This window comes from Salvelinus alpinus, chromosome 8, assembly GCF_045679555.1.
Source record: "Salvelinus alpinus chromosome 8, SLU_Salpinus.1, whole genome shotgun sequence".
NCBI classification, from domain to species: Eukaryota; Metazoa; Chordata; class Actinopteri; order Salmoniformes; family Salmonidae; genus Salvelinus; species Salvelinus alpinus.
In genome coordinates, this window is record NC_092093.1 from 25,107,216 (window position 1) to 25,132,522 (window position 25,307).

The window sequence follows — 25,307 nt, forward strand, 5'->3', positions numbered from 1 at the left end:
ACCTTATCGTCAGACTGGAAGCGCTGAGACAGAATGGCTCCCACGCCCACCTCTGAAGCGTCAACCTCGACAATGAATTGTTTAGTGACGTCAGGAGTAACAAGGATAGGGGCGGATGTAAAACGCTTCTTGAGGAGATCAAAAGCTCCCTGGGCGGAACCGGACCACTTAAAGCAAGTCTTGACAGAAGTCAGAGCTGTGAGAGGGGCAGCCACTTGACCGAAATTACGAATGAAACGCCGATAGAAATTAGCGAAACCGAGAAAGCGCTGCAACTCGACACGTGACTTAGGGACGGGCCAATCGCTGACAGCCTGGACCTTAGCGGGATCCATCTGAATGCCTTCAGCGGAAATAACAGAACCGAGAAAAGTGACAGAGGAGACATGAAAGGCGCACTTCTCAGCCTTCACGTAGAGACAATTCTCTAAAAGGCGCTGGAGTACACGTCGAACGTGCTGAACATGAATCTCGAGTGACGGTGAAAAAATCAGGATATCGTCAAGGTAAACGAAAACAAAAATGTTCAGCATGTCTCTCAGTACATCATTAACTAATGCCTGAAAGACAGCTGGAGCATTAGCGAGACCGAACGGCAGAACCCGGTATTCAAAATGCCCTAACGGAGTGTTAAACGCCGTTTTCCACTCGTCCCCCTCTCTGATGCGTACGAGATGGTAAGCGTTACGAAGGTCCAACTTAGTAAAGCACCTGGCTCCCTGCAAAATCTCGAAGGCTGACGACATAAGGGGAAGCGGATAACGATTCTTAACCGTTATGTCATTCAGCCCTCGATAATCCACGCAGGGGCGCAGAGTACCGTCCTTCTTCTTAACAAAGAAAAATCCCGCTCCGGCGGGAGAGGAAGAAGGCACCACGGTACCGGCGTCGAGAGAAACAGACAGATAATCCTCGAGAGCCTTACGTTCGGGAGCCGACAGAGAGTATAGTCTACCCCGAGGGGGAGTGGTCCCCGGAAGGAGATCAATACAACAATCATACGACCGGTGAGGAGGAAGGGAGCTGGCTCTGGACCGACTGAAGACCGTGCGCAGATCATGATATTCCTCCGGCACTCCTGTCAAATCACCAGGTTCCTCCTGAGTAGAGGGGACAGAAGACACAGGAGGGATAGCAGACATTAAACACTTCACATGACAAGAAACGTTCCAAGATAGGATAGAATTACTTGACCAATTAATAGAAGGATTATGACATACTAGCCAGGGATGACCCAAAACAACAGGTGTAAAAGGTGAACGAAAAATCAAAAAGGAAATGGTCTCACTGTGGTTACCAGATACTGTGAGGGTTAAAGGTAGTGTCTCACATCTGATACTGGGGAGAAGACTACCATCTAAGGCGAACATGGGCGTGGGCTTCCCTAACTGTCTGAGAGGAATGTCATGTTTCCGAGCCCATGCTTCGTCCATAAAACAACCCTCAGCCCCTGAGTCTATCAAGGCACTGCAGGAAGCAGCCGAACCGGTCCAGCGTAGATGGACCGACAAGGTAGTACAGGATCTTGATGGAGAGACCTGAGTAGTAGCGCTCACCAGTAGCCCTCCGCTTACTGATGAGCTCTGGCTTTTACTGGACATGACATGACAAAATGTCCAGCAGAACCGCAATAGAGGCAAAGGCGGTTGGTGATTCTCCGTTCCCTCTCCTTAGTCGAGATGCGAATACCTCCCAGCTGCATGGGCTCAGTCTCTGAGCCGGTGGGAGGAGATGGTTGAGATGCGGAGAGGGGAAACACCGTTAACGCGAGCTCTCTTCCACGAGCTCGGTGACGAAGATCTACCCGTCGTTCTATGCGGATGGCGAGAGCAATCAAAGAGTCCACGCTGGAAGGAACCTCCCGGGAGAGAATCTCATCCTTAACCTCAGCGTGGAGTCCCTCCAGAAAACGAGCGAGCAACGCCGGCTCGTTCCAGTCACTGGATGCAGCAAGAGTGCGAAACTCTATCGAGTAATCCGTTATGGATCGATCACCTTGACATAGGGAAGCCAGGACCCTGGAAGCCTCCTTCCCAAAAACTGAACGATCAAAAACCCGTATCATCTCCTCTTTAAAGTTCTGATAAACGTTAGAACACTCAGCCCTTGCCTCCCAGATAGCTGTGCCCCACTCCCGAGCCCGACCAGTAAGGAGTGATATGACGTAAGCGATCCGAGCTCTCTCTCTTGAGTATGTGTTGGGCTGGAGAGAGAACACAATATCACACTGGGTGAGAAAGGAGCGACACTCAGTGGGCTGCCCAGAGTAACATGGTGGGTTATTAACCCTAGGTTCCGGAGACTCGGAAGACCAGGAAGTAGCTGGTGGCACGAGACGAAGACTCTGAAACTGTCCTGAGAGATCGGAGACCTGAGCGGACAGGGTCTCAACGGCATGGCGAGCAGCAGACAATTCCTGCTCGTGTCTGCCGAGCATTGCTCCCTGGATCTCGACGGCAGTGTTGCGAGAATCCGTAGTCGCTGGGTCCATTCTTGGTCGGATTCTTCTGTTATGCTGATGAATGAGGACCCAAAAGCGACGTAATAGTAACAGAGTCTTTATTCCAGTATAAAACAAATAATGATTCTCCTGGATATAAATCAATGGTAATCCAAAACAGGAAACTGAAATCCTCTCGTCAATAGAGAGGAACGACTGGAGACGCGACCACAGACTGCAGGTCGCTTCAGGAAGGCACAGGCCGTAGCTGACATAGACACCTGCTCACACGCAGCATCTGAAGAAGGCAAAAGAACACGACAGGGCGAAACAAGGACACAGGAACAGCAAACATCAAACAAGAATCCGACAAGGACAGGAGCGGAAAACAGAGGGAGAAATAGGGACTCTAATCAGAGGGCAAAATAGGGGACAGGTGTGAAAGAGTAAATGAGGTCGTAGGGAGAATGAGAAACAGCTGGGAGCAGGAACGGAACGATAGAGAGAGAGAAAGAGAAAGAACCTAATAAGACCAGCAGAGGGAAGCACAGGGACAAGACATGATCAAAGACAAAACATGACATAATGGCCTTGGAGCCCTGGCAGATGGCCTTAGTGCCCTGGCGGTTTGGGCACCTCTTGAATGCCAAATGACCTTGCCCCTATAAATCACGAAATTCAAGCAGTGGCCCAGGGACCCCAATCATACTTTTTTTTTTTTTTCACATGTCCTGACTTATCATCAGGTGAATGATAATGACAAGGAGAAATAATCAACATTTTAAAATGAATAGATTTGGTAGGTTGTTTTTCATTATTTTGACCTCCCCACATTATAATTGGAAGAGGAAGTGTAAACTCTAATATAGCCTATTATCTAAAAGGTCATTCCAAAGTCCAAACACATTCAAGCAACAAAAAAAACAAAAAAATAGCAGCTGTTTTGCTGGTTAAACAAAGGTTAGCCATATGTTGGCAAAAATGTATGTCCAAGTCAAGAAAGCTTACCAGCCGCACTGGTATTCTATTTATTCACGGGTGCTTTTTCAAAGCCTATGTCAGATACTGCAGTCAGTGATTTTTAAATTTATATTTATTTAACCTTTATTTAACTAGGCAAGTCAGTTAAGAACAAATTCCTATTTACAATGACGACCTAGGAACAGATTTTTACCATGTCAGCTCCGGGATCCGTTCTTGCAACCTTTCGGTGATTGGCCCAACGCTCTAACCACTAGGCTACCTGCCGCAAAGTATAATTGGCTCCAATGAGTGTAATTCGCGCAATATTAGCTGTTGAGAAATAAAGTTGACATCATTATAAAGAAGACATTCTCCTCTTTTCTACTGTAGCGATATTCAGAAAAATATTGGGGGGAGGGAAATCAACTTATTTTGTGGACCCCCTACAATACAGGTCGAACACTCCTGCTAAAGCCTGAAAAACCGGTTTTCGGATGTTGTGGCAAGAACATCATATTTTTCGTCAGGTTGTGACGCAATGCTCTGGACAGCTGTGCCGTTTCCGACAACCACTTCTACTTTCACTCGTCCACAAAGCGTACATAGTCTGCCTCACTGATGCCAATCTAACCCAAACTAACCACTCCTCCCAGTTCCGATATCTTGTATTATTCAAAGTGAGCTGGAAACCTGCTAGACCACCAGGGATTCTGGGATCTGGATTCAGGGATCTGGATTGGGCATGGCTGCAGGTAAATAGACTTCACTGTCCCCTTTCACCTGATATTTCAAACTAACTCATCTTCATTCCAGAGTCACATGGTGGCTTAGTGCTAAAGTTAGCCATGCTACGCCTAGGTGGGAACATTGTTCTACGCCGCTGTCAGTCAACACAAATCATCCTGAAGTCGCACTGAAGTCGGATAGGATGTTGCGGCACTACGGGGGGCCTGAGTTGGAATGATAACGTGTTATAGTGGTAGCCTACATCATAACAGAACAGGTATGGTCCTCTGCCCTTCAAAGCTTGTGTTTGTCAGGTGAAAAATTATCAACTGTTTAGATGACATTCAGACGTCATTGCTGTGATGGATAAAATGCTGTAACAATGAAGGATAAAACTATAACACCCTCAGAAAAATATCAGAATCAGACAATATATTACAATCTTATTTGTTGGAATCAAGAGGGAATTCCTTTTGGGATTTCTAATAGCAAATAAACATTCAACAGCTTTATTTTATCAATATCTTGATGACAATAATATCTCTCAATCCTCGAGACCTGAGGAGACGCTACTGCCTCTTTTGTCAATCTGATGAATTATAAAGGTAAAACACATTTTTTAGATTAGCCCATAAATCGGATAATAACCAACTCTGTAAAGAACTTGTTTGGTGAGAAACGCCACCCACAACTATTCTCTCTGGTTAAGACGTGTGAATGCTGCTGGGTATGTCAGACCAGAAGGAGTTTCAGTATCAAGGACTCTTTTCTAAAACAGGTATAACAACTTCACGGTCTCTGCATGTTTATTTTTCTATTAAAAAGTTGCTTAATTGATCAGAGCTTAGGATAAGTCTTTATTTTAATATTCATTTATTTAATCTCCCCTGGCCATAAGGGATGACAGATGTAGCTATACCAATGGTTTAGACCGTTTGGAATTTTATGGAGAGCTTCTCCCGCTCCGACCAATGAATGAATGCGATCATGCGCAGCTGGCAAAAATGATTGCTGTCCTTTATGAAATGACAATGTTCATGTAAAAATGACCAAATACATTGACCGTTTAAAGCAAAACTAACAAATCTATTTCTTATGGTGAACCTGAACAATCGAAATAAAATCTGAATAATTGCAAACCCCAATCAGAAGTTGGATGTGAGTTGCGTCCACTCCAGGAGGCTACACAACTCCGGTAAAACGCCCTCTACAGCGCATTTGGTGACAATAACACAGCACATTACATTGGTTGTCGCTCAACTAATAAAGTCTATGTTTTGACATTGTGAAAGCCATTTTACAAGCATCTGAATGCAGATGTAGGAATAGCCTATTAGAACATTAGAACAGCCTACCTCACGTTGGCACGAGAAACTGTGTATGCGCACAGTTGTTATCTGACAGTCAAATGCAGTTACATGCATAAAAGTTTATACTGAAGGAGAGGAGCTTCAATTCAGTCATAACAGATAAGAGGTATTTTTTGAAATAAACAATTTGAGGAAAAACACCTATTAGTAATGTTTGAATCTGTTTTCTGACCGATTTATGCTTCATGCTTAATTTGGATTGGTTTAGGATTCATCACTCCAGAGAACAGGTTTCCACTGCTCCAGAGTCCAATGGCTGCAAGCTTTACACCACTCCAGCCGACGCGTGGCATTGTGCATGGTGATCTTAGGCTTGTGTGTGGCTGCTTGGCCATGGAAACCCGACGAAGCTCCCGGTAGTGAGTGTTGCAACTGAGGACACAATTTTTTGGCGCTACGCACTTCAGCACTCGGCGGTCCTGTTCTGTGAGCTTGTGTGGCCTACCACTTCGCAACTGAGCCGTTGTTGCTCCTAGACGTTTTCACTTCACAATAACAGCACTTACAGTTGACTGGGGCAGCTCTAGCAGGGAAGACATTTGACTAACTGACTTGGAAAGGTGGCATCCTATGACAATGGCACATTGAAAGTCACTGATCTCTTCAGTAAGGTCATTCTGCTGCCAATGTTTGTCTATGGAGATTGCATGTCTGTGTGCTCAATTTTAAACACCTGTCAGAAACGGGTGTGACTGAAATAACCGAATCCACTCATTGCAGGGGGTGTCAATGTAGTGTATGTATTTAGGCTGCTGTCTGTCTGTTTTGAAAACATTAAGAACACTTTCCTAATAATGAGTTGCACCCCCCCTTTTGCTCTCAAAACAGCCTCAATTCATCAGCGCATGGACTCTAATGGGTGTGCAAAGCGTTCCACAGGGATGCTGCCCATGTTGACTCCAATGCTTCCCACAGTTGTGTCAAGTGTGATCACGCTCTCAGTAGCCGACGTGAGTAAGACCTTTAAACAGATCAACATTCACAAGGCTGCGGGGCCAGATGGATTACCAGGACGTGTGCTCCGGGCATGTGCTGACCAACTGGCAGGTGTCTTCACTGACATTTTCAACATATCCCTGATTGAGTCTGTAATACCAACATGCTTCAAGCAGACCACCATAGTCCCTGTGCCCAAGAACACAAAGGCAACCTGCCTAAATGACTACAGACCCGTAGCACTCCTTTCAAAGCCATGAAGTGCTTTGAAAGGCTGGTAATGGCTCACATCAACACCATTATCCCAGAAACCCTAGACCCACTCCAATTTGCATACCGCCCAAACAGATCCACAGATGATGCAATCTCTATTGCACTCCACACTGCCCTTTCCCACCTGGACAAAAGGAACACCTATGTGAGAATGCTATTCATTGACTACAGCTCAGCGTTCAACACCATAGTACCCTCAAAGCTCATCACTAAGCTAAGGAACCTAGAACTTAACACCTCCCTCTGCAACTGGATCCTGGACCTCCTGACGTGCCGCCCCCAGGTGGTAAGGGTAGGTAGCAACACATCTGCCACGCTGATCCTCAACACTGGAGCTCCCCAGGGGTGCGTGCTCAGTCCCCTCCTGTACTCCCTGTTCACCCACGACTGCATGGCCAGGCACGACTCCAACACCATCATTAAGTTTGCTGACGACACAACAGTGGTAGGCCTGATCACCGACAACGACGAGACAGCCTATAGGGAGGAGGTCAGAGACCTGGCCGGGTGGTGCCAGAATAACAACCTATACCTCAACGTAACCAAGACTAAGGAGATGATTGTGGACTACAGGAAAAGGAGCACCGAACACGTCCCCATTCTCATCGGGGCTGTAGTGGAGCAGGTTGAGAGCTTCAAATTCCTGGGTATCCACATCAACAACAAACTAGAATGGTCCAAACACACCAAGACAGTTGTGAAGAGGTCACGACAAAGCCTATTCCCCCTCTGGAAACTAAAAAGATTTGGCATGGGTCCTGAGATCCTCAAAAGGTTCTACAGCTGCAACATCGAGAGCATCCTGACCGGTTGCATCACTGCCTGATACGGCAATTGCTCGGCATCCGACCGCAAGGCACTTCAGAGGGGGAACATCACTGGGGCAAAGCTGCCTGCCATCCAGGACCTCTACACCAGGCGGTGTCAGAGGAAGGCCCTGAAAATTGTCAAAGACCCCAGCTACCCCAGTCATAGACTGTTCTCTCTACTACCGCATGGCAAGCGGTACCGGAGTGCCAAGTCTAGGACAAAAAGGCTTCTCAACAGTTTTTACCCCCAAGCCATAAGACTCCTGAACAGGTAACCAAATGGTTACCCGGACTATTTGCATTGTGTGCCTCCCAACCCCTCTTTTACGCTGCTGCTACTCTCTGTTTATCTTATATGGACAGTCACTTTAACTATACATTCATGTACATACTATCTCAATTGTGCCGACCAACCAGTGCTCCCGCACATTAGCTAACAGGGCTATCTGCATTGTGTCCCGCCACCCACCACCCGCCAACCCCTCTTTTACGCTACTGCTACTCTCTGTTCATCATATATGCATAGTCACTTTAACCATACCCACATGTACATACTACCTCAATAAGCCTGACTAACCGGTGTCTGTATATAGCCTTGCTACTCTTATTTTCAAATGTCTTTTTACTGTTGTTTTATTTCTTTACTTACCTACACACAAACACACACATACCTTTTTTTTGCACTATTGGTTAGAGCCTGTAAGTAAGCATTTCACTGTAAGGTCTACACCTGTTGTATTCGGCGCACGTGACAAATAAACTTTGATTTGATTTGATTTGATTTGAAGTTGACTGGCTGTCCATTGTGTGGTGGACCATTCTTGATACACACAGGAAACTGTTGAGTGTGAAAAACCCAGCAGCGTTGCAGTTCTTGACAGAAACCAGTGCGCCTGGCACCTACTACCATACCCTGTTCAAAGGCTTTTAAGTCTTTTGACTTTCCCATTCACTCTCTGAATGGCACACATACACAATCCATGTCTCAATTGTCTTAAGGCTTAAAAATCTTTAACCTGTCTCCTCCACTTCATCTACACTGATTGAAGTGGATTTAATAAGTGACATCAATAAGTGATCATATCTTTCACCTGGATTCACCTGGTCAGTCTATGTCATGGAAAGGGCAGGTGTTCTTAATGTTTTGTACACTCAGTGTAAATGTGATGATGTTGATAGGTTTATCTCTAACAGCTTTGCTATCACCCAGTCATGGTGAACAGCCAGGACCACCAGCAATAGTTATTTTGTGTGTGAGTGATCATGTCTACACCTCTATCACCTCCTCCCCCTCTCCTTCTCTCGCCCCAGACCCAGCCATGAGGGACCGTCTGAGCCACATGCAGGAGCTGTCCCAGTCCAACGGCCATGTGGAGCAGATGGACTATGCCGAGTCCGGGGAGTCCGTCTCCGGGGACTCCATCAATGTGGACCTGGAGGAGGAGCTCCCTCACCAGGCTGTGGTGTGGGACAACACCCCTGAACTGGAGGAGGTCTTCTCCCAGTCCCAGCAGGTCCACCGTGAGGTTCAGCTTATCCGCCTCGAGGTCAAACGCCTCCGTGAGCAGAACTCACGCGTGCTCCAGGGCACCACTAGGATGTCAGTCGTTAAGAGAGACTCCAACGCCATCGCAGCTGACATCAAGGCCCGTGCTGAGGGTGTGCTGACGTGCCTCAAGGACATGGACGCCGCAGTGCGGGAGCTGGAGGCAGCGCATGGCTCCAACGCCGCCGTGACTCGCATCGCCAGGACCCAGTACGCCTGCCTGAGCAACAGCTTCCGTGATGCCATGTTCGACTACAATGAGGCAGAGATGAGCCACAGGGAGAGTTGCAAAGCCCACATTCAGAGGCAGATGGAGATCGTGGGGCGGGAGGTGACTGGTGAGGAGGTGGAGGAGATGATCGAGACGGGCCAGTGGAATGTCTTCAATGAGAACATCCTGTCAGAGGGCAAGACAGCGCGGTCGGCGCTCAACCAGATCGAGAGCCGCCACCGAGAGCTGCTGGACCTGGAGAGCAGGATCCAGAGCATCCATGAGATCTTCCTGGATGTGGCTCTGCTGGTGGAGGAGCAGGGCCCCATGATGAACACCATCCAGACCAATGTCCAGACCACAGATGTGGCCATCCAGGAGGCACTGGTCAAAATCAGCAAGGCCAAGCGCCACAACAAGAACAACCCCTTCAAGAAGATGTTCTGCTGCTGCTTCCCCTGTGTCAAATGAGGCAGAGACTGAGGAAGAAGATTGGGCAGTGTTGTAGTACTCAGTCCGGTCTCAAGATGGTCTTGTCTCGGTGTCCGGTCTTGACTTGGTCGCGGACAGTGAGGAGTCATAATTTCTTCCTGAGACCAGCCGAGACCAGCGGAGTAAAAAACTCATAATTATCCACTTCCATTCAGCTAATGCATAGCTTTTTTGTAGCCTTAGTTATCATCTGTTAGAAAAAAGTCAAATTTAGCTGAACCCTCCTATCATCCACCCTTGGATACCAATGGCAATATATACTTTGGAAGAGTCTGTGAAATAATTATATTATTTGCCTTTTTTAAATATGCTTTTCAGGCACTGAAGTACATCTAAACAAACATATATCAGTGCCTTTCTAGAAGAAGAAAAAACACGGTTATTTTCTGCTATAGAAATGTTTGTTTTCTACCCTCCTATAGTTAATTCCCTCTACCATTAACAGTATATTAACTGTGAGACAATAATGATTAAATAAAAGTGTACTTTATTGTTGTTCTCTGTCTGAACATTAAATCCACAACTTTAAACGAGAATAAAATGAAGAATACTTTTTGTCAAGAGTATTTTGTACACAAGCACAATGTCACATTTACTTTGACTACCAGTCACAATATAGTTGACACAGAGTATGGTCTCTCTCTGTCTCTCAAATGCAATATACTTTAACACAATGAGTCCCACCGTAGCGCTGGTGTGTTTTGGACTTCTAACCCCTTTTAAACATATTTATTTCCTCTATGACCTCACAAGCTACACAACGGTTGTTAGAAGCTAAGGGGTTCTTCTATATAGAAGATCATAGGAAATCCCAGGACATAGTATCTATAATACTGTAATAAGCTCACAAACTCCAAACTCCACACAGTTGTCACTGACTAGTTGGATATACATTTCCCTCTGAGCAAACCATTTCTGCACTTACAGCATTCATATAAATTCATTTTGATCAGGTTTTTTCTTTGGCAGACTTAATTTTTTTGATTGACATTTGTCAATAAAACTTGTGAATGCAACTGTTTATGTGAAATTGTTTTGTGTTATACTTGCAGCCCTGGTTGTCCTGAAAATGGTAAAACACTTAATTGTGAGGCTAAATATAAGGATAATGAAAGTCAAATAAATGAAAAGCCCATTTTTGCTGGGGTCTCGGGACAGATACTATAGGGTTAATGGCATGAATGGCAGATCAATGTTGCTAAGTGATACACAAAAACAACAGCAACAACAATAAGAATAGTAGCTACTAGCTTTAATACTAAACCCACATAATGTGCTGCAAACTCTATCACATCAGACCTTTCCCCAAAAGTATACAAAGCAACTATGCAGAGGTTGTTGATTCTGCTCTTCACAAGTCCTCATTGTCAGCCCTAGCTATGTAAACACAGTTCCCAAAAACAGCACTAGAACTGTATTGGAAAACCCCTGTACGTTTCTCTGTCTCTCTCTGTCTATCTCTCTGTCACTCTCTCGATCTCTCTTTAAAATCTTATATGCCCAAATAATGCATGACCATTACGCGTTGCCACAAAGATCTGAATTGACCAGCTAAACAGACGCCTTATCTTTACAGTTCAATACAATCACCATGATGTCCCCTATGTCCAAGACGCTATTTGAGATAGACGAGAAGGATGCATGAATTACTCAAAAAACGAGCACTAAACCCACCTAAGACGAGGGTGTCAATAGCACAGAACCGAGATGCAACTGCTTTGAATATCACAGTCTGTCTGTGCAATTGGACGTTTGCCTTTAGAACAAGTCATATCTAATAGGAATAATGACGGAATGCTATATTTAATAAAAATGTATTACATAGACTGCTGCGCCACTACAGACCCGGGTTCAATCCCGGGCTGTATCACAACCGGCTGTGATCGGGAGTCCCATAGGGCCCCAGCATCGTCCAAGTTTGGCCGGTGTAGGCCGTCATTGTAAATAAGAATTTGTTCTTAACTGACTTGCCTATTTAAATAAATAAAAAATACAAAATAATGACTGAGTATCATTCTCCATATTTTCAAGCATAATATATATATATATATATATATGCATGTGTATGTGTAGCAGTAAGGTCTAGTAGGTAAAACAGGCTGAGGTGATTTTCCCTCCAACAGCAGTGTGTTGGTTAGGATAAATAATCATTAACAGGGAATAGACTCACACTTCACTGAGCTGGTGTTAAGAGAGAGGACATCAGTGTCCAGGGCCACACACATACTATTTCTCTTATCAACAGAAACACTTCACATCACTGCATGCTGAAGACTTCAGCTGGGCAGTCGTTTTAAACTATGGATTCTAAACATTGATCTCACTGCAGTCAAACAGGCCTGGATCACACACATAGGCCTTTATTGTGGGTGTGCCCTTGCGTTTAATCACTGATGTTTGCCTAAATATGGCTAGGATGTTTGTCAGATTTTATAGAGATTTTGTGAGAATAAGATGGCCTGAGAGTGTAATACTTCAAACTTGTCTCATCGCGCGCTAGCGACTCCTCAACTTTCAGCTTCATTAAATAGTACCCGCAAAACACCAGTCTCAACGTCAACCGTGAAGAGGCGACTCCGGGATGCTGGCCTTCTAGGCAGAGTTGCAAAGAAAAAGCCATATCTCAGACTGGCCAATAAAAAGAAAAGATTAAGATGGGCAAAAAAACACAGACACTGAACAGAGGAACTCTGCCTAGAAGTCCAGCATCCCGGAGTCGCCTCTTCACGGATGACGTGGGCTACCTGCCGGAATGGATATAACCACAGGCAAAGTCCTTGAGGAAAACCTGGTTCAGTCGGCTTTCCACAAGACAATGGGAGAAGAATTCACCCTTCAGCAGGACAATAATCTAAAACATAAGGCCAAATCTACACTGGAGTTGCTAACCAAGAAGACAGTGAATATTCCTGAGTGGCCTAGTTACAGTTTTGACTTAAATCTGTTTGAAACTCTATGGCAAGACCTGAAAATGGTTGTCCAGCAATGATCAACAACCAATTTGACCGAATTTAATTAATGTAATTTCATTTAAGAATTTTGAAAAGAATAATGGGCAAATGTTGCACAATCCAGATGTGAAGAGCTCTTAGAGATATACCCAGAAAGATTCACAGCTGTAATCTCTGCCAAAGGTGCTTCTACAAAGTATTGACTCAGGGGTGTGAATACTTATATAAATTATATATTTCTGTATTTTCAATCAATTTACTAAAATTTTGAACAACATGTTTTCACTTTATTTTTATGGGTTATTGTGTGTAGGTAGATGAGTGAAAAAGACAAAGTAAATGTAATACATTTTGAATTCAGGGTGTAACACAACAAAATGTGGACTAAGTCAAGGAGTGTGGATACTTTCTGTATGTGATCGTATACAAATGTCAAGGTACTGTATGTGATCGTATACAGTAACCCCCCCCCCCCTCCCCCCCGACCATCCGCTCAAGAAATAAACTGCTGAATTTAGATGGTGATCCCTGGTATAGAGTATATGCACACACACACACCATCATCATCATTCTCATCTCTGCTGCACTTTTTAAACAGAGGGAGGCACTGCAAGGCTCCATGTCAGTTTCATGCATTAGTTTCAAGACAAGTTGAGGGGTAGACGTATCATAGTAAATGTCGATCCGGGACACTCCAATTAGTATGATATGAATACAAGTTTGGCATGTATTCATTTCTGGATGTCCATCATCCATTTTGTATGATATATTAGGAATTACAATTCGCATATGTTACAAATTTGCAAAACATATGATATGTTATGAATTCCAATTTGTTGTGGCTAACATTAGCTTGGTGGCTAGGTGGCTAATGCTAACTTGAGCTATGTGGCTAACATGAGCTAAGCTAGGGGTTAAGGTTAGGGGCTAGGTTAAAGGGTTAAGGTTAGAGGAAAGGTTTGCTAACATACTAAATCAAATCAAATCTAAGTTTATTTGTCATGTGCGCCGAATACAACAGGTGTAGACCTTACAGTGAAATGCTTACTTACAGGCTCTAACCAATAGTGCGAAAAAAAAGGTATGTGTGTGTGTGTGTGTAGGTAAGTAAACAAATAAAACAACAGTAAAAAGACATTTGAAAATAAGAGTAGCAAGGCTATATACAGACACCGGTTAGTCAGGCTGATTGAGGTAGTATGTACATGTAGATATGGTTAAAGTGACTATGCATATATGATGAACAGAGAGTAGCAGTAGCGTAAAAGAGGGGGTGGTGGGTGGCAGGACACAATGCAGATAGCCCGGTTAGCCAATGTGCAGGAGCACTGGTTGGTCGGCCCAATTGAGGTAGTATGTACATGAATGTATAGTTAAAGTGACTATGCATATATAATAAACAGAGAGTAGCAGCAGCGTAAAAAGAGGGGTTGGGGGGGCACACAATGCAAATAGTCCGGGTAGCCATTTGATTACCTGTTCAGGAGTCTTATGGCATGGGGGTAAAAACTGTTGAGAGCCTTTTTGTCCTAGACTTGGCACTCCGGTACAATGTCTAGGACAAAAAGGCTTCTCAACAGTTTGAGAGTAGTTGCAAAGTTGCTAATTAGCTAAAATGCAAAAGTTTTTTGACCCCAACCAACCACCCTATTTTTGTTTTGGCCTTAGGTAACCTTCTATCTTATGTAACCATAACAAGCGTAACATATATGACACTAATTTGAGTGTCCTGGATATACGTTTTACTATGTTACGTCTTGTCTATGAGACCAGGCTGCAACCAACCAGGTCTCAGAGCATTTCGTATTATTCTGTACGTAAATCTGTGTAACTCCATTTACATTTGTTATGTTTCGTATGGTATGTATTAATTTGTGGATGTCTATCACCCGTTCTATATTATATTTTACGAATTACAATTACGAACTTTCAAAACATACAATATGTTACGAATTTGAAAAACGTATGTTACGAATTCTAGCCAGGTGACTAATGTTAGCTAGCTGGCTAACGTTAGCTAAGGAAAGGAAAGGTCAGTTGTACAACTGAATGTATTCAACTGAAATGCTCAGGGGAAGAATGACAGATTTTTACCTTGTCAGCTCGGGGATTCGATCGATGCTCCTACCCACCAGGCTACCTGCCGCCCCTAGGCTAGGGGTTAGCTAAAAGGGCTAAGATTAGAGTTAGGGGAAGGGTTAGCTAAAAGGGTTAAGGTTAGGGTTAGGGGAAGGGTTAGCTAACATGCTAAATCCAGTAGTTGCAAAGTAGCTAAAAAGTAGTAAGTAGTTGAAAAGTTGCTAAATTGCTGAAGTTGTCCGTGATGTGATTTGAACTCGCAACCTTTGGGTTGCTAGGTGTTCGTTTTTGCCATGTCTTATGTAACCATATATTTTTTAATTTTTTTTAATTTCACCTTTATTTAACCAGGTAGGCAAATTGAGAACACGTTCTCATTTACAATTGCGACCTGGCCAAGATAAAGCAAAGCAGTTCGACACATACAACAACACATAGTTACACATGGAGTAAAACAAACATACAGTCAATAATACAGTGAAAAATAAGTCTATATACAATGTGAGCAAGTGAGGTGAGATAAGGGAGGTGAAGGCAAACAAAATATATATATAAATAAATAAAAATATAAAAAAAGGCCATGGAGGCGAAGTAAATACAATATAGCAAGTAAAAAAAAAAAATAGAATATTTTTATTTTAATTTTTTTTTAACACTGGAATGGTTGGTTTGCAGTGGAAGAAAGTGTAAAGTAGAGATAGAAATAATGGGGTGCAAAGGAGCAAAATAAATAAATAAATACAGTAGGTAAAGAGGTAGTTGTTTGGGCTAAATTATAGATGGGCTATGTACAGGTGCAGTAATCTATGAGCTGCTCTGACAGCTGGTGCTTAAAGCTAGTGAGGGAGATAAGTGTTTCCAGTTTCAGAGATTTTTGTAGTTCGTTCCAGTCATTGGCAGCAGAGAACTGGAAGGAGAGGCGGCCAAAGGAAGAATTGGTTTTGGGGGTGACCAGAGAGATATACCTGCTGGAGCGCGTGCTACAGGTAGGTGCTGCTATGGTGACCAGCGAGCTGAGATAAGGGGGGACTTTACCTAGCAGGGTCTTGTAGATGACCTGGAGCCAGTGGGTTTGGCGACGAGTATGAAGCGAGGGCCAGCCAACGAGAGTGTACAGGTCGCAGTGGTGGGTAGTATATGGGGCTTTGGTGACAAAACGGATGGCACTGTGATAGACTGCATCCAATTTATTGAGTAGGGTTTTGGAGGCTATTTTGTAAATGACATCACCGAAGTCGAGGATTGGTAGGATGGTCAGTTTTACAAGGGTATGTTTGGCAGCATGAGTGAAGGATGCTTTGTTGCGGAATAGGAAGCCAATTCTAGATTTAACTTTGGATTGGAGATGTTTGATGTGAGTCTGGAAGGAGAGTTTACAGTCTAACCAGACACCTAGGTATTTGTAGTTGTCCACATATTCTAAGTCAGAGCCGTCCAGAGTAGTGATGTTGGACAGGCGGGCAGGTGCAGGCAGCGATTGGTTGAAGAGCATGCATTTAGTTTTACTTGTATTTAAGAGCAATTGGAGGCCACGGAAGGAGAGTTGTATGGCATTGAAGCTCGCCTGGAGGGTTGTTAACACAGTGTCAAAAGAAGGGCCAGAGGTATACAGAATAGTGTCGGCTGCGTAGAGGTGGATCAGAGAATCACCAGCAGCAAGAGCAACATCATTGATGTATACAGAGAAGAGAGTCGGTCCAAGAATTGAACCCTGTGGCACCCCCATAGAGACTGCCAGAGGCCCGGACAACAGACCCTCCGATTTGACACACTGAACTCGATCAGAGAAGTAGTTGGTGAACCAGGCGAGGCAATCATTAGAGAAACCAAGGCTGTCGAGTCTGCCGATGAGGATGTGGTGATTGACAGAGTCAAAAGCCTTGGCCAGGTCAATGAATACGGCTGCACAGTATTGTTTCCTATCGATGGCGGTTAAGATATCGTTTATGACCTTGAGCGTGGCTGAGGTGCACCCATGACCAGCTCTGAAACCAGATTGCATAGCGGAGAAGGTATGGTGGGATTCGAAATGGTCGGTAATCTGTTTGTTGACTTGGCTTTCGAAGACCTTAGAAAGGCAGGGTAGGATAGATATAGGTCTGTAGCTGTTAGGGTCAAGAGTGTCCCCCCCTTTGAAGAGGGGGATAACCGCAGCTGCTTTCCAATCTTTGGGAATCTCAGACGACACGAAAGAGAGGTTGAAAAGGCTAGTAATAGGGGTGGCAACAATTTCAGCAGATAGTTTTAGAAAGAAAGGGTCCAGATTATCTAGCCCGGCTGATTTGTAAGGGTCCAGATTTTGCAGCTCTTTCAGAACATCAGCTGACTGTATTTGGGAGAAAGAGAAATGGGGAAGGCTTGGGCGAGTAGCAGAGGGGAGGGCAGTGCTGTTGACCGGGGTAGGGGTAGCCAGGTGGAAAGCATGGCCAGCCGTAGAAAAATGCTTATTGAAATTCTCAATTATAGTGGATTTGTCGGTGGTGACAGTGTTTCCTATCTTCAGTGCAGTTGGAAGCTGGGAGGAGGTGTTCTTATTCTCCATGGACTTTACAGTGTCCCAGAACTTTTTTGAATTTGTGTTGCAGGAAGCAAATTTCTGCTTGAAAAAGCTAGCCTTGGCTTTTCTAACTGCCTGTGTATATTGGTTTCTAGCTTCCCTGAAAAGTTGCATATCACGCCATAGGATGTTTTTCTGTTGGTTAAGGGCAGTCAGGTCAGGAGAGAACCAAGGGCTATATCTGTTCCTGGTTCTAAATTTCTTGAATGGGGCAAGCTTATTCAAGATGGTGAGGAAGGCATTTAAAAAAAATATCCAGGCATCCTCTACTGACGGGATGAGATCAATATCCTTCCAGGATACCTCGGCCAGGTCGATTAGAAAGGCCTGCTCGCTGAAGTGTTTCAGGGAGCGTTTGACAGTGATGAGTGGAGGTCGTTTGACCGCTGACCCATTATGGATGCAGGCAATGAGGCATTGATCGCTGAGATCTTGGTTGAAAACAGCAGAGGTGTATTTGGAGGGCAAGTTTGTTAGGATGATATCTATGAGGGTACCCGTGTTTACGGAATTGGGGTGGTACCTGGTAGGTTCATTGATAATTTGTGTGAGATTGAGGGCATCAAGCTTAGATTGTAGGATGGCTGGGGTGTTAAGCATGTTCCAATTTAGGTCGCCTAGCAGCACGAGCTCTGAAGATAGATGGGGGGCAATCAGTTCACATATGATGTCCAGAGCACAGCTGGGGGCAGAGGGTGGTCTACAGCAGGCGGCAACGGTGAGAGACTTGTTTTTAGAGAGGTGGATTTTTAAAAGTAGAAGTTCAAATTGTTTGGGAACAGACCTGGATAGTAAAACAGAACTCTGCAGGCAATCTTTGCAGTAGATTGCAACACCGCCCCCTTTGGCCGTTCTATCTTGTCTGAAAATCTTGTAGTTGGGGATGAAAATGTCAGAATTTTTGGTGGTCTTCCTAAGCCAGGATTCAGACACGGCTAAAACATCCGGGTTGGCAGAGTGTGCTAAAGCAGTGAACAAAACAAACTTAGGGAGGAGGCTTCTAATTTTAACATGCATGAAACCAAGGCTATTACGGTTACAGAAGTCATCAAAAGAGAGCGCCTGGGGAATAGGAGTGGAGCTAGGTACTGCAGGGCCTGGATTCACCTCTACATCACCAGAGGAACAGAGGAGGAGTAGGATAAGGGTACGGCTAAAAGCTATGAGAATTGGTCGTCTAGAACGTCTAGAACAGAGAGTAAAAGGACGTTTCTGGGGGCGATAAAATAGCTTCAAGGAATAATGTACAGACAAAGGTATGGTAGGATGTGAATACAGTGGAGGTAGACCTAGGTATTGAGTGATGATGAGAGAGATAATGCCTCTAGAAACATCATTGAAACCAGGTGATGTCATCGCATATGTGGGTGGTGGAACTGAAAGGTTGGATATGGTATAGTGAGCAGGGCTAGAGGCTCTACAGTGAAATAAGCCAATAAACACTAACCAGAACAGCAATGGACAAGGCATATTTACATTAAGGAGAGGCATGCTTAATCGAGTGATCAATAAGGGTCCAGTGAGTAGAGGTTGGTTGGGGTCACGGCGATCCAGACAGCTGGCCGGGTAGATGGCTATCGGTAGCAAGATAGCATAGGATGGAGGTCTATTTTTAGACACCTCGTGCGTTTCCGTCGGTAGATTAGTGGGGTTCCGTGTGGTAGAGGGGATCAATCCAATTGGCAAAATAGATATAGTGACCCAAGAAAAAATGTCCGATATACTTATTCAGATAGCAGCCGATAAGACAGCTAACGATTAGCGGGCCCCAGATGAGCGTTCAGGTAACGTCGCGACGAAGGTGCTAGTTGGATAACTCCCTCGGGCAGATAACGTCGGCAGTCAGTCGTGAAGGCCCGGTGGGGCTCCGTATCTGCAGCAAAAAAAAAAAAACGGGTCCGGATAGGTGACTGTAGCCCAGGAATGGCTGATGGAACTCCTCAGCTGGCTAGCTCCGGAATAATTTAAGTTTGCTCCGGGATCGACGTAAGCCAATAGTCACACGGTTTGCAGCTAGCTAGCTGCGAAATCAAGGTGCAAATGTCCAGAGCCTGCGGCTGAAATCCGGGGACACTGAGAAAAAAAAAGGCCCGGTATGCTCCGGTCCGAGTCGCGTTGCACAAAAGTGCCGGTAGGTTATCGAGCTAAAGGAATAGCTGATGACCACAAAAAGTGGGCAGCTGAAACACCAACGCTAGCCAGCAAACCGGATAACTTCTGGGCAGCTTCAGATTAGCTTCTGGCTAGCTTCCGGCTAGCTTCTGGTTAGCTTTCTGGCTAGCTTCTGATTAGCCCCTGGCTAGCTGCCACTGGATTTTCAGATTTGAGGTAAATACTACTTTTTTTTTGTAATTGGTGAGGCGGGTTGCAGGAAAGCTTTTGTAGTTGAGTTCTTGGATAATAAAATATATAAAAGATATGCGAAGAAAGGTGTAAATATATATATATACAGGACACGACAATACGAGGACAAAATGACGTCTGAACTGCTAAGCCATCTTGGATGTGTCAAACGTATCATATCAAACGTATCATATCAAACTAATTTGAGTGTCCTGGATTTACATTTACTATGTTACGTCTAGTCTATGAGACCAGGCTGTGTGAGAAGGACCAGATCACTTGACAGGCATTGGCTAATAAGAATTGAGATATCTGAGTGAGCCATGTGAGTGAGAGGTGCTTCGGATCGTGGTGATTGGCCGTAATTAAAATATTCAGCCCAAGGGCACAACAGCCACTTTGGCCGCAAGGCATGGATTCTTTTACGGGGCATTACGGCCACACAAGGGGGCCGTTGATGCCGCTGGGAAATTCGAGGCCGGGTCTCTGGGCAAGGAAAGGCTGAAGACCCCTGTTCTAGCTAATAGGCTATGTTAGAGTTTACACTTCCTCTTTCAATTATAATGTGGAGAGATCAAATAAATGAAAAACTATCTACCAAATCCATTCATTTTAAAATGTTGATTACTTCTCCTTGCCATTATCATTCACCTGATGATAAGACTAGACGTGAACTTTTTATTTTTTGCGAACATATGATGGGTGTCCCAGGATCACCGGTCTGCCCGGGCAAGGAAATGTTGAATACCCCGGCTCTTTCATGTTAAGTGTGTTCAGGTGTGTTGGCTGCGCCCTCTAATTGCCCACAGCTGACCTTAATGAGTGCTTGTTTCCTATGAAATGGTGTCTGGTGACTGTTTGAATAAACTAAACAGAGAAGAGGAAGCTAAAGGTTTAACTCTCACCGAAATCTGTCCAAAATAAGCCCAATGCGTTTCTCTGGCCTTATTTTGGACCTAAGCTTGTCGCCTGCCTTCCCGCCATTGGGACAACAACTCCCATTGCTAGGCCGGAGACGTGAGCATAATGTCATTATATACAGATCTCTGACTAAAATGAACAGCTTGGTATTGTTAGGATTTATGTTTATGCACTGTAGGCTGTTAGCATATTGGTTGAAGAGGAATATTGTTTTGTTACACACACACACAAACAATACAGAGGGGGGTGTGTGTGTAGGTGTAAGGACTGACCAACACAGCCCATAAAAGCTGTGGACAGTCTGGAGAGGGGAGGGGTGCATCTCTCTAGACCAACCAGGAGTTTAGAATACTGGACAATACCATATTAGGAACTGTTTCAGTGTAGAATCGACAGACACAAGACGGATCTAATCTACCCAGCAACCAGATGTGGACAAAAGGAACGCAAAGCAAAGGCGGGGCAAAGTCTAAACCGTGCCCAGCCTCTACTGTGATAGGCCAACAGACGCGTTGAAACTACGTCATCACGGTATAAGAACAGCTGTTTACGTACTTCCTGCCAGTTCCCTGTTAACCCTGCGCGGTGATACAGCGAACCCGTATACACGAAAATTGCATTTGCCATTCATTGTTTGCGGTAATTAAACATAATTAATTAAAGAAAGTTAGCAGATGTTGATAATGGGATATGGAGAAGGGTGAGCCGGTCAAGGATCGATTCAGACAAGGTGGTAAATTGTATGACAAGCGACAGTTTAATTTAAGAGTAAAGATATCTGGTACAAGCGTATACGGACTCGTTCATTCAGCTCATAAGGAACCAGCAGAAAAAGCCCAGATAACAGAGTGCATAGACATTTTATACAGCACAGAAAGTAGGTTGAGTCTGGAAGTTCTGGTCCTCTGGTTGGTCCTGATGAGTTGGGCGAGGTCCCCTTCAGGCTAGTATCACTGTCCCATTGGCTCTGAGTAGAGTTCTTTGTCTTCAGAAATGTTCAGCTAAAACAGGAGATTAGGTGTGTGCGTAGATGTTCCTGTCATATCTGTGTGTCTCTGTAAAATGTTCAGCCTAAAGAGGAGATTTTGTGTGTGCGTAGATGTTCCTGTTTTATCAGTGTTTATGAAAGGTTTGTGCCAGCCCTCTGTCCTTGGGTGTGTGTGTGTCTCAGTATCTCGTGAAATGCAGAACCAAGCACCCTTTTCTTATCAGTGTTTATGAAAGGTCTGTGCCAGCCATCTGTCTCTGGGTGTGTGTGGGTCTCAGTATCTGCTTATGAGTTTGTGAGAAACCCTGTTTTGAAAGAAGTTAGTTATAACAACGTAATAGCAATATGCTTGTGTTATTTTAAATGGTATTTATTACACAGACCTGGCTTTTTATTTATCCTGACACCGGATGAGTTACACGCAGCGTTCACAGTATGCTTAAAAACATGGCATGCTGCTCCATCCTGGTGGAGTACAGAAGATCATGCATTTGAATCTCACTGATGTCATGTCACAATAAAAAGGAAATGTGTTCTCATGATTACTGTCTAAGAAAATAAATGTCTATCTGTGCTTGGAGTTTAAAAAAGTTAACCCAAAATAACCTAGCAGTGTTATTAAAAGTGTTATTGAAGGTTTTAAGGAATTTATTCAAAAATCTCCAAATAACCTAGCATTTCCGTTCTCAGAGTGTTAATAAAACTTCCCAGGGAAACTTTCAAGGAACCAGAGTAAAATGTTCTCAGAACCTCCCTGCAACCTAAAAATAAACATTCCCAGAACAGGCTAAATGTTCACTTCTGTTCTCAGAAAATAAAAAATATGTCTTTGTTCAAAACATGTAGACCTAATGGTTTCATAATGAGCTGCATATCAGATTTAAGTGTGTATGTTATTTTGGTGTTCATTGTGCATGAATCATCTTTAAAGTGGCAATCTGCAGTTGCAACATACATTTTGGGACTTTTTAGGTTCTACAGTACTTTTATATACTTTTTAACCAGTAGTTCCGAAAGTAGCGCTCACAAACTAAAAGTGTTCCCAGAAAATTGCGTACTACGTCACATATATACAGATATATGCACCAGATCATTGTGCTCTCACTCTCTCGCACTGCTGTGTGTGCCTCTTGCTAGCTGTCACTCAAATGGGCGAGGGGCTGAAGCGCATTGGCTAGAACTCGAATTACTTGGAGGCTAGCCCACGTGGAGGAAAATGGCATAGCACATTGGCCAATAAAACAGTCGCTTTCAAACTAGGGATTGGTGTCTAATTGAGGTAAAACAGTAATTCTACTCATAAATTATGCATGTATGAACTATACATTGACACATCCAGCCCAAAGTGGGAGGTTTAAAAAAGACTTTGAAATCGCCAAAATTCCAGAGCATGTCTTTAAGTAATGATATTGTTGCATCCTCGCTATATGAGCCACGTTACAATTCCCACCAACTGGGTAACATTGAGAGTGGTTACATTTCTCCAGCACCATCCCTAAGTTATTGATCAAAAAAGTGTCTGGGTTATCGCTTTGTTATTGTTTGAACTGCAGATTGCCCTTTAATGTAGGCCTAGTTTGGGTACTTTTGTAGACTTCACCACAGCAAAGGTTCAACTTTGCATCTCTCTCTCTCTCAAGTGAAAAGAGAATAGCAATAGAGAATGGAAATGCTAGTAAGCCCTGCCCATCTCACCTTTCCCTCTCTTCCTTATCTCCCTCTACACTCTCATGTAATTGCAGGGCTACAGCACACAGCATCATCTGCTGGCTGACTAAATGATTGACAATCAGTGAATCACTTACTTCTCTAGGAGAAATACCACAGAGTTTTTTCCTGAATAAAGTGAGAGAGAAAAAATTGACTTGGAAAGCAGACAATTGATATTAGGTAGAAAAAATATAGAAAAATATACAGACTGGCAGGTAACCTAAAATAGACTACATACATAGGCTTAAGCCTATAGGCTACTGATATAAACAAAATGAAATTCAAGGAAATCCTTGAGCTATTGATTGTTCTTGTCCTGGTCTAACCTCACGTATCTTTTTGTAGGTTGGTTAACTCAGTTAAACCTAATTAGGTGACCAGTGTGGACGGTCCTAATGTAAAACGTGAGGGAATGGGAATGTTTTTCCCTCAGAGGAACACTGGGATACAGACAGGACCACCGGATTCACATGTGACCACAGTGCAGTCCAGTGATTTAGATTACAAACAAAGATTATGGACAAGATACATGTCTCTCCGACCTCACAATGATAGTCGTTGTCCACAAAGCGGCACGGCGGGCTGTTTAGCTCCCGCGTATCTTTTTTTTGTAATTCTTTTTGAATATTCCCCGATGAGGGTTGTTGACATCAAACGCCTGTATTCAATGGAGAGAGATGGTAAGCTACTAGCCTTGTCATTCCATGAATATGCATAGCCATCCAATATAAAGTGTTTTTTCTAAAAGTTGTCTGGATGTCATGTGTACTACATATATCAGTACACTCATAGCAATTTAAGGATTACAAAACTTCTATTTGATCAAATAAACCTCACATAGCGAATAAGCCATTCATTTTTTTGGTTGACCAAATTCAACACTCTCATTAACAAAAACTCCTTGCTTGGCTAAATAACAAAACAATTCCACCTGGCCGGAGGGAGACAGATTTTTGACCGAGTTGGGCCTCTCTCTTCCTCTTCCTCTCTGTTAGAACTCTCTCACATCCTATGGGTCACTTTCTATCTTCAGCATTTACTGATAGATATCATAAATTGAAACATCTTTCCTTTCTACTCTACCTGCTACTGATGTCATTCTTCTGGGAGCTGCTCAATGCAAAAACCATTGGAGAGCTACGAGCTCTTGCCAACAGATTATATTCTGCTGAAACTAGGCTGTGTGCGGCATGCATGTGAATATATTTCACATACTTTGTGTTTGTGTAGGCTACTTTGTGCTTGATTTCTCTATTGTACAAAATAATTGATACTGCATATACAGTTGAAGTCGGATGTTTACATACACCTTAGCCAAATACATTTAAACTCAGTTTTTCACAATTCCTGACATTTAATCTTAGTACAAATTCCCTGTTTTAGGTCAGTTAGGATCACCACTTTATTTGAAGAATGCGAAATGTCAGAATAATAGTAGAGAGAACAATTTATTTGAGCTTTTATTTCTTTCATCACATTCCCAGTGTGTCAGAAGTTTACAAACACTCAATTAGTATTTGGTAGCATTGCCTTTAAATGGTTTAACTTGGGTCAAACGTTTTGGGTGGCCTCCCACAATAATTTGGGTGAATTTTGGCCCATTCCTCCTGACAGAGCTGGTGTAACTGATTCAGGTTTGTAGGCCTCCTTGCTCGCACATCCTTTTTCAGTTGTGCCCACAAATGTTCTGTAGGATTGAGGTCAGGGGCCTGTTGCACAAAACTAGGATAAGGGATTAAGCCAGGATATCTTGGTGATCCTGGCTCAATTGATCCGTAATCCGGTTGCACTAAAGATGGATAGGGGGCAGGAGGATATGTTATGGTATAAATTACCATGGAGATTTATTCTGTGGAGCTAGCCTGCTCCAGACCAGGCTAAATTCCAGGATCTATTTAATCTCATCCCTAATGTCAGTCAGCAGTCACCACAAATGGAAACCAATAGTTATTTCACTGCTCACTATACATTGTTATCACATATAACTAGACC

General features: G+C 43.8%; 1 protein-coding gene across 2 annotated transcripts; it reads left to right on the top strand.

The window, feature by feature from the left end:
• The first annotated feature begins 3,949 nt into the window (after positions 1 to 3,949).
• LOC139582767 (syntaxin-11-like) lies at positions 3,950 to 10,321 on the top strand. 2 transcript variants are annotated; one of them, XM_071413084.1, is made up of 2 exons: positions 3,950 to 4,155; positions 8,829 to 10,321. In XM_071413084.1, exons 1-2 carry the CDS (start codon positions 4,146 to 4,148, stop codon positions 9,743 to 9,745), a joined length of 927 nt encoding a protein of 308 aa, XP_071269185.1. In that variant the 5' UTR covers positions 3,950 to 4,145; the 3' UTR covers positions 9,746 to 10,321. The 2 variants fall into 2 exon arrangements, with proteins under 2 accessions (XP_071269185.1, XP_071269184.1); XM_071413083.1 differs by lacking the exon at positions 3,950 to 4,155 and adding an exon at positions 4,250 to 4,406.
• Positions 10,322 to 25,307: the final 14,986 nt, after the last annotated feature.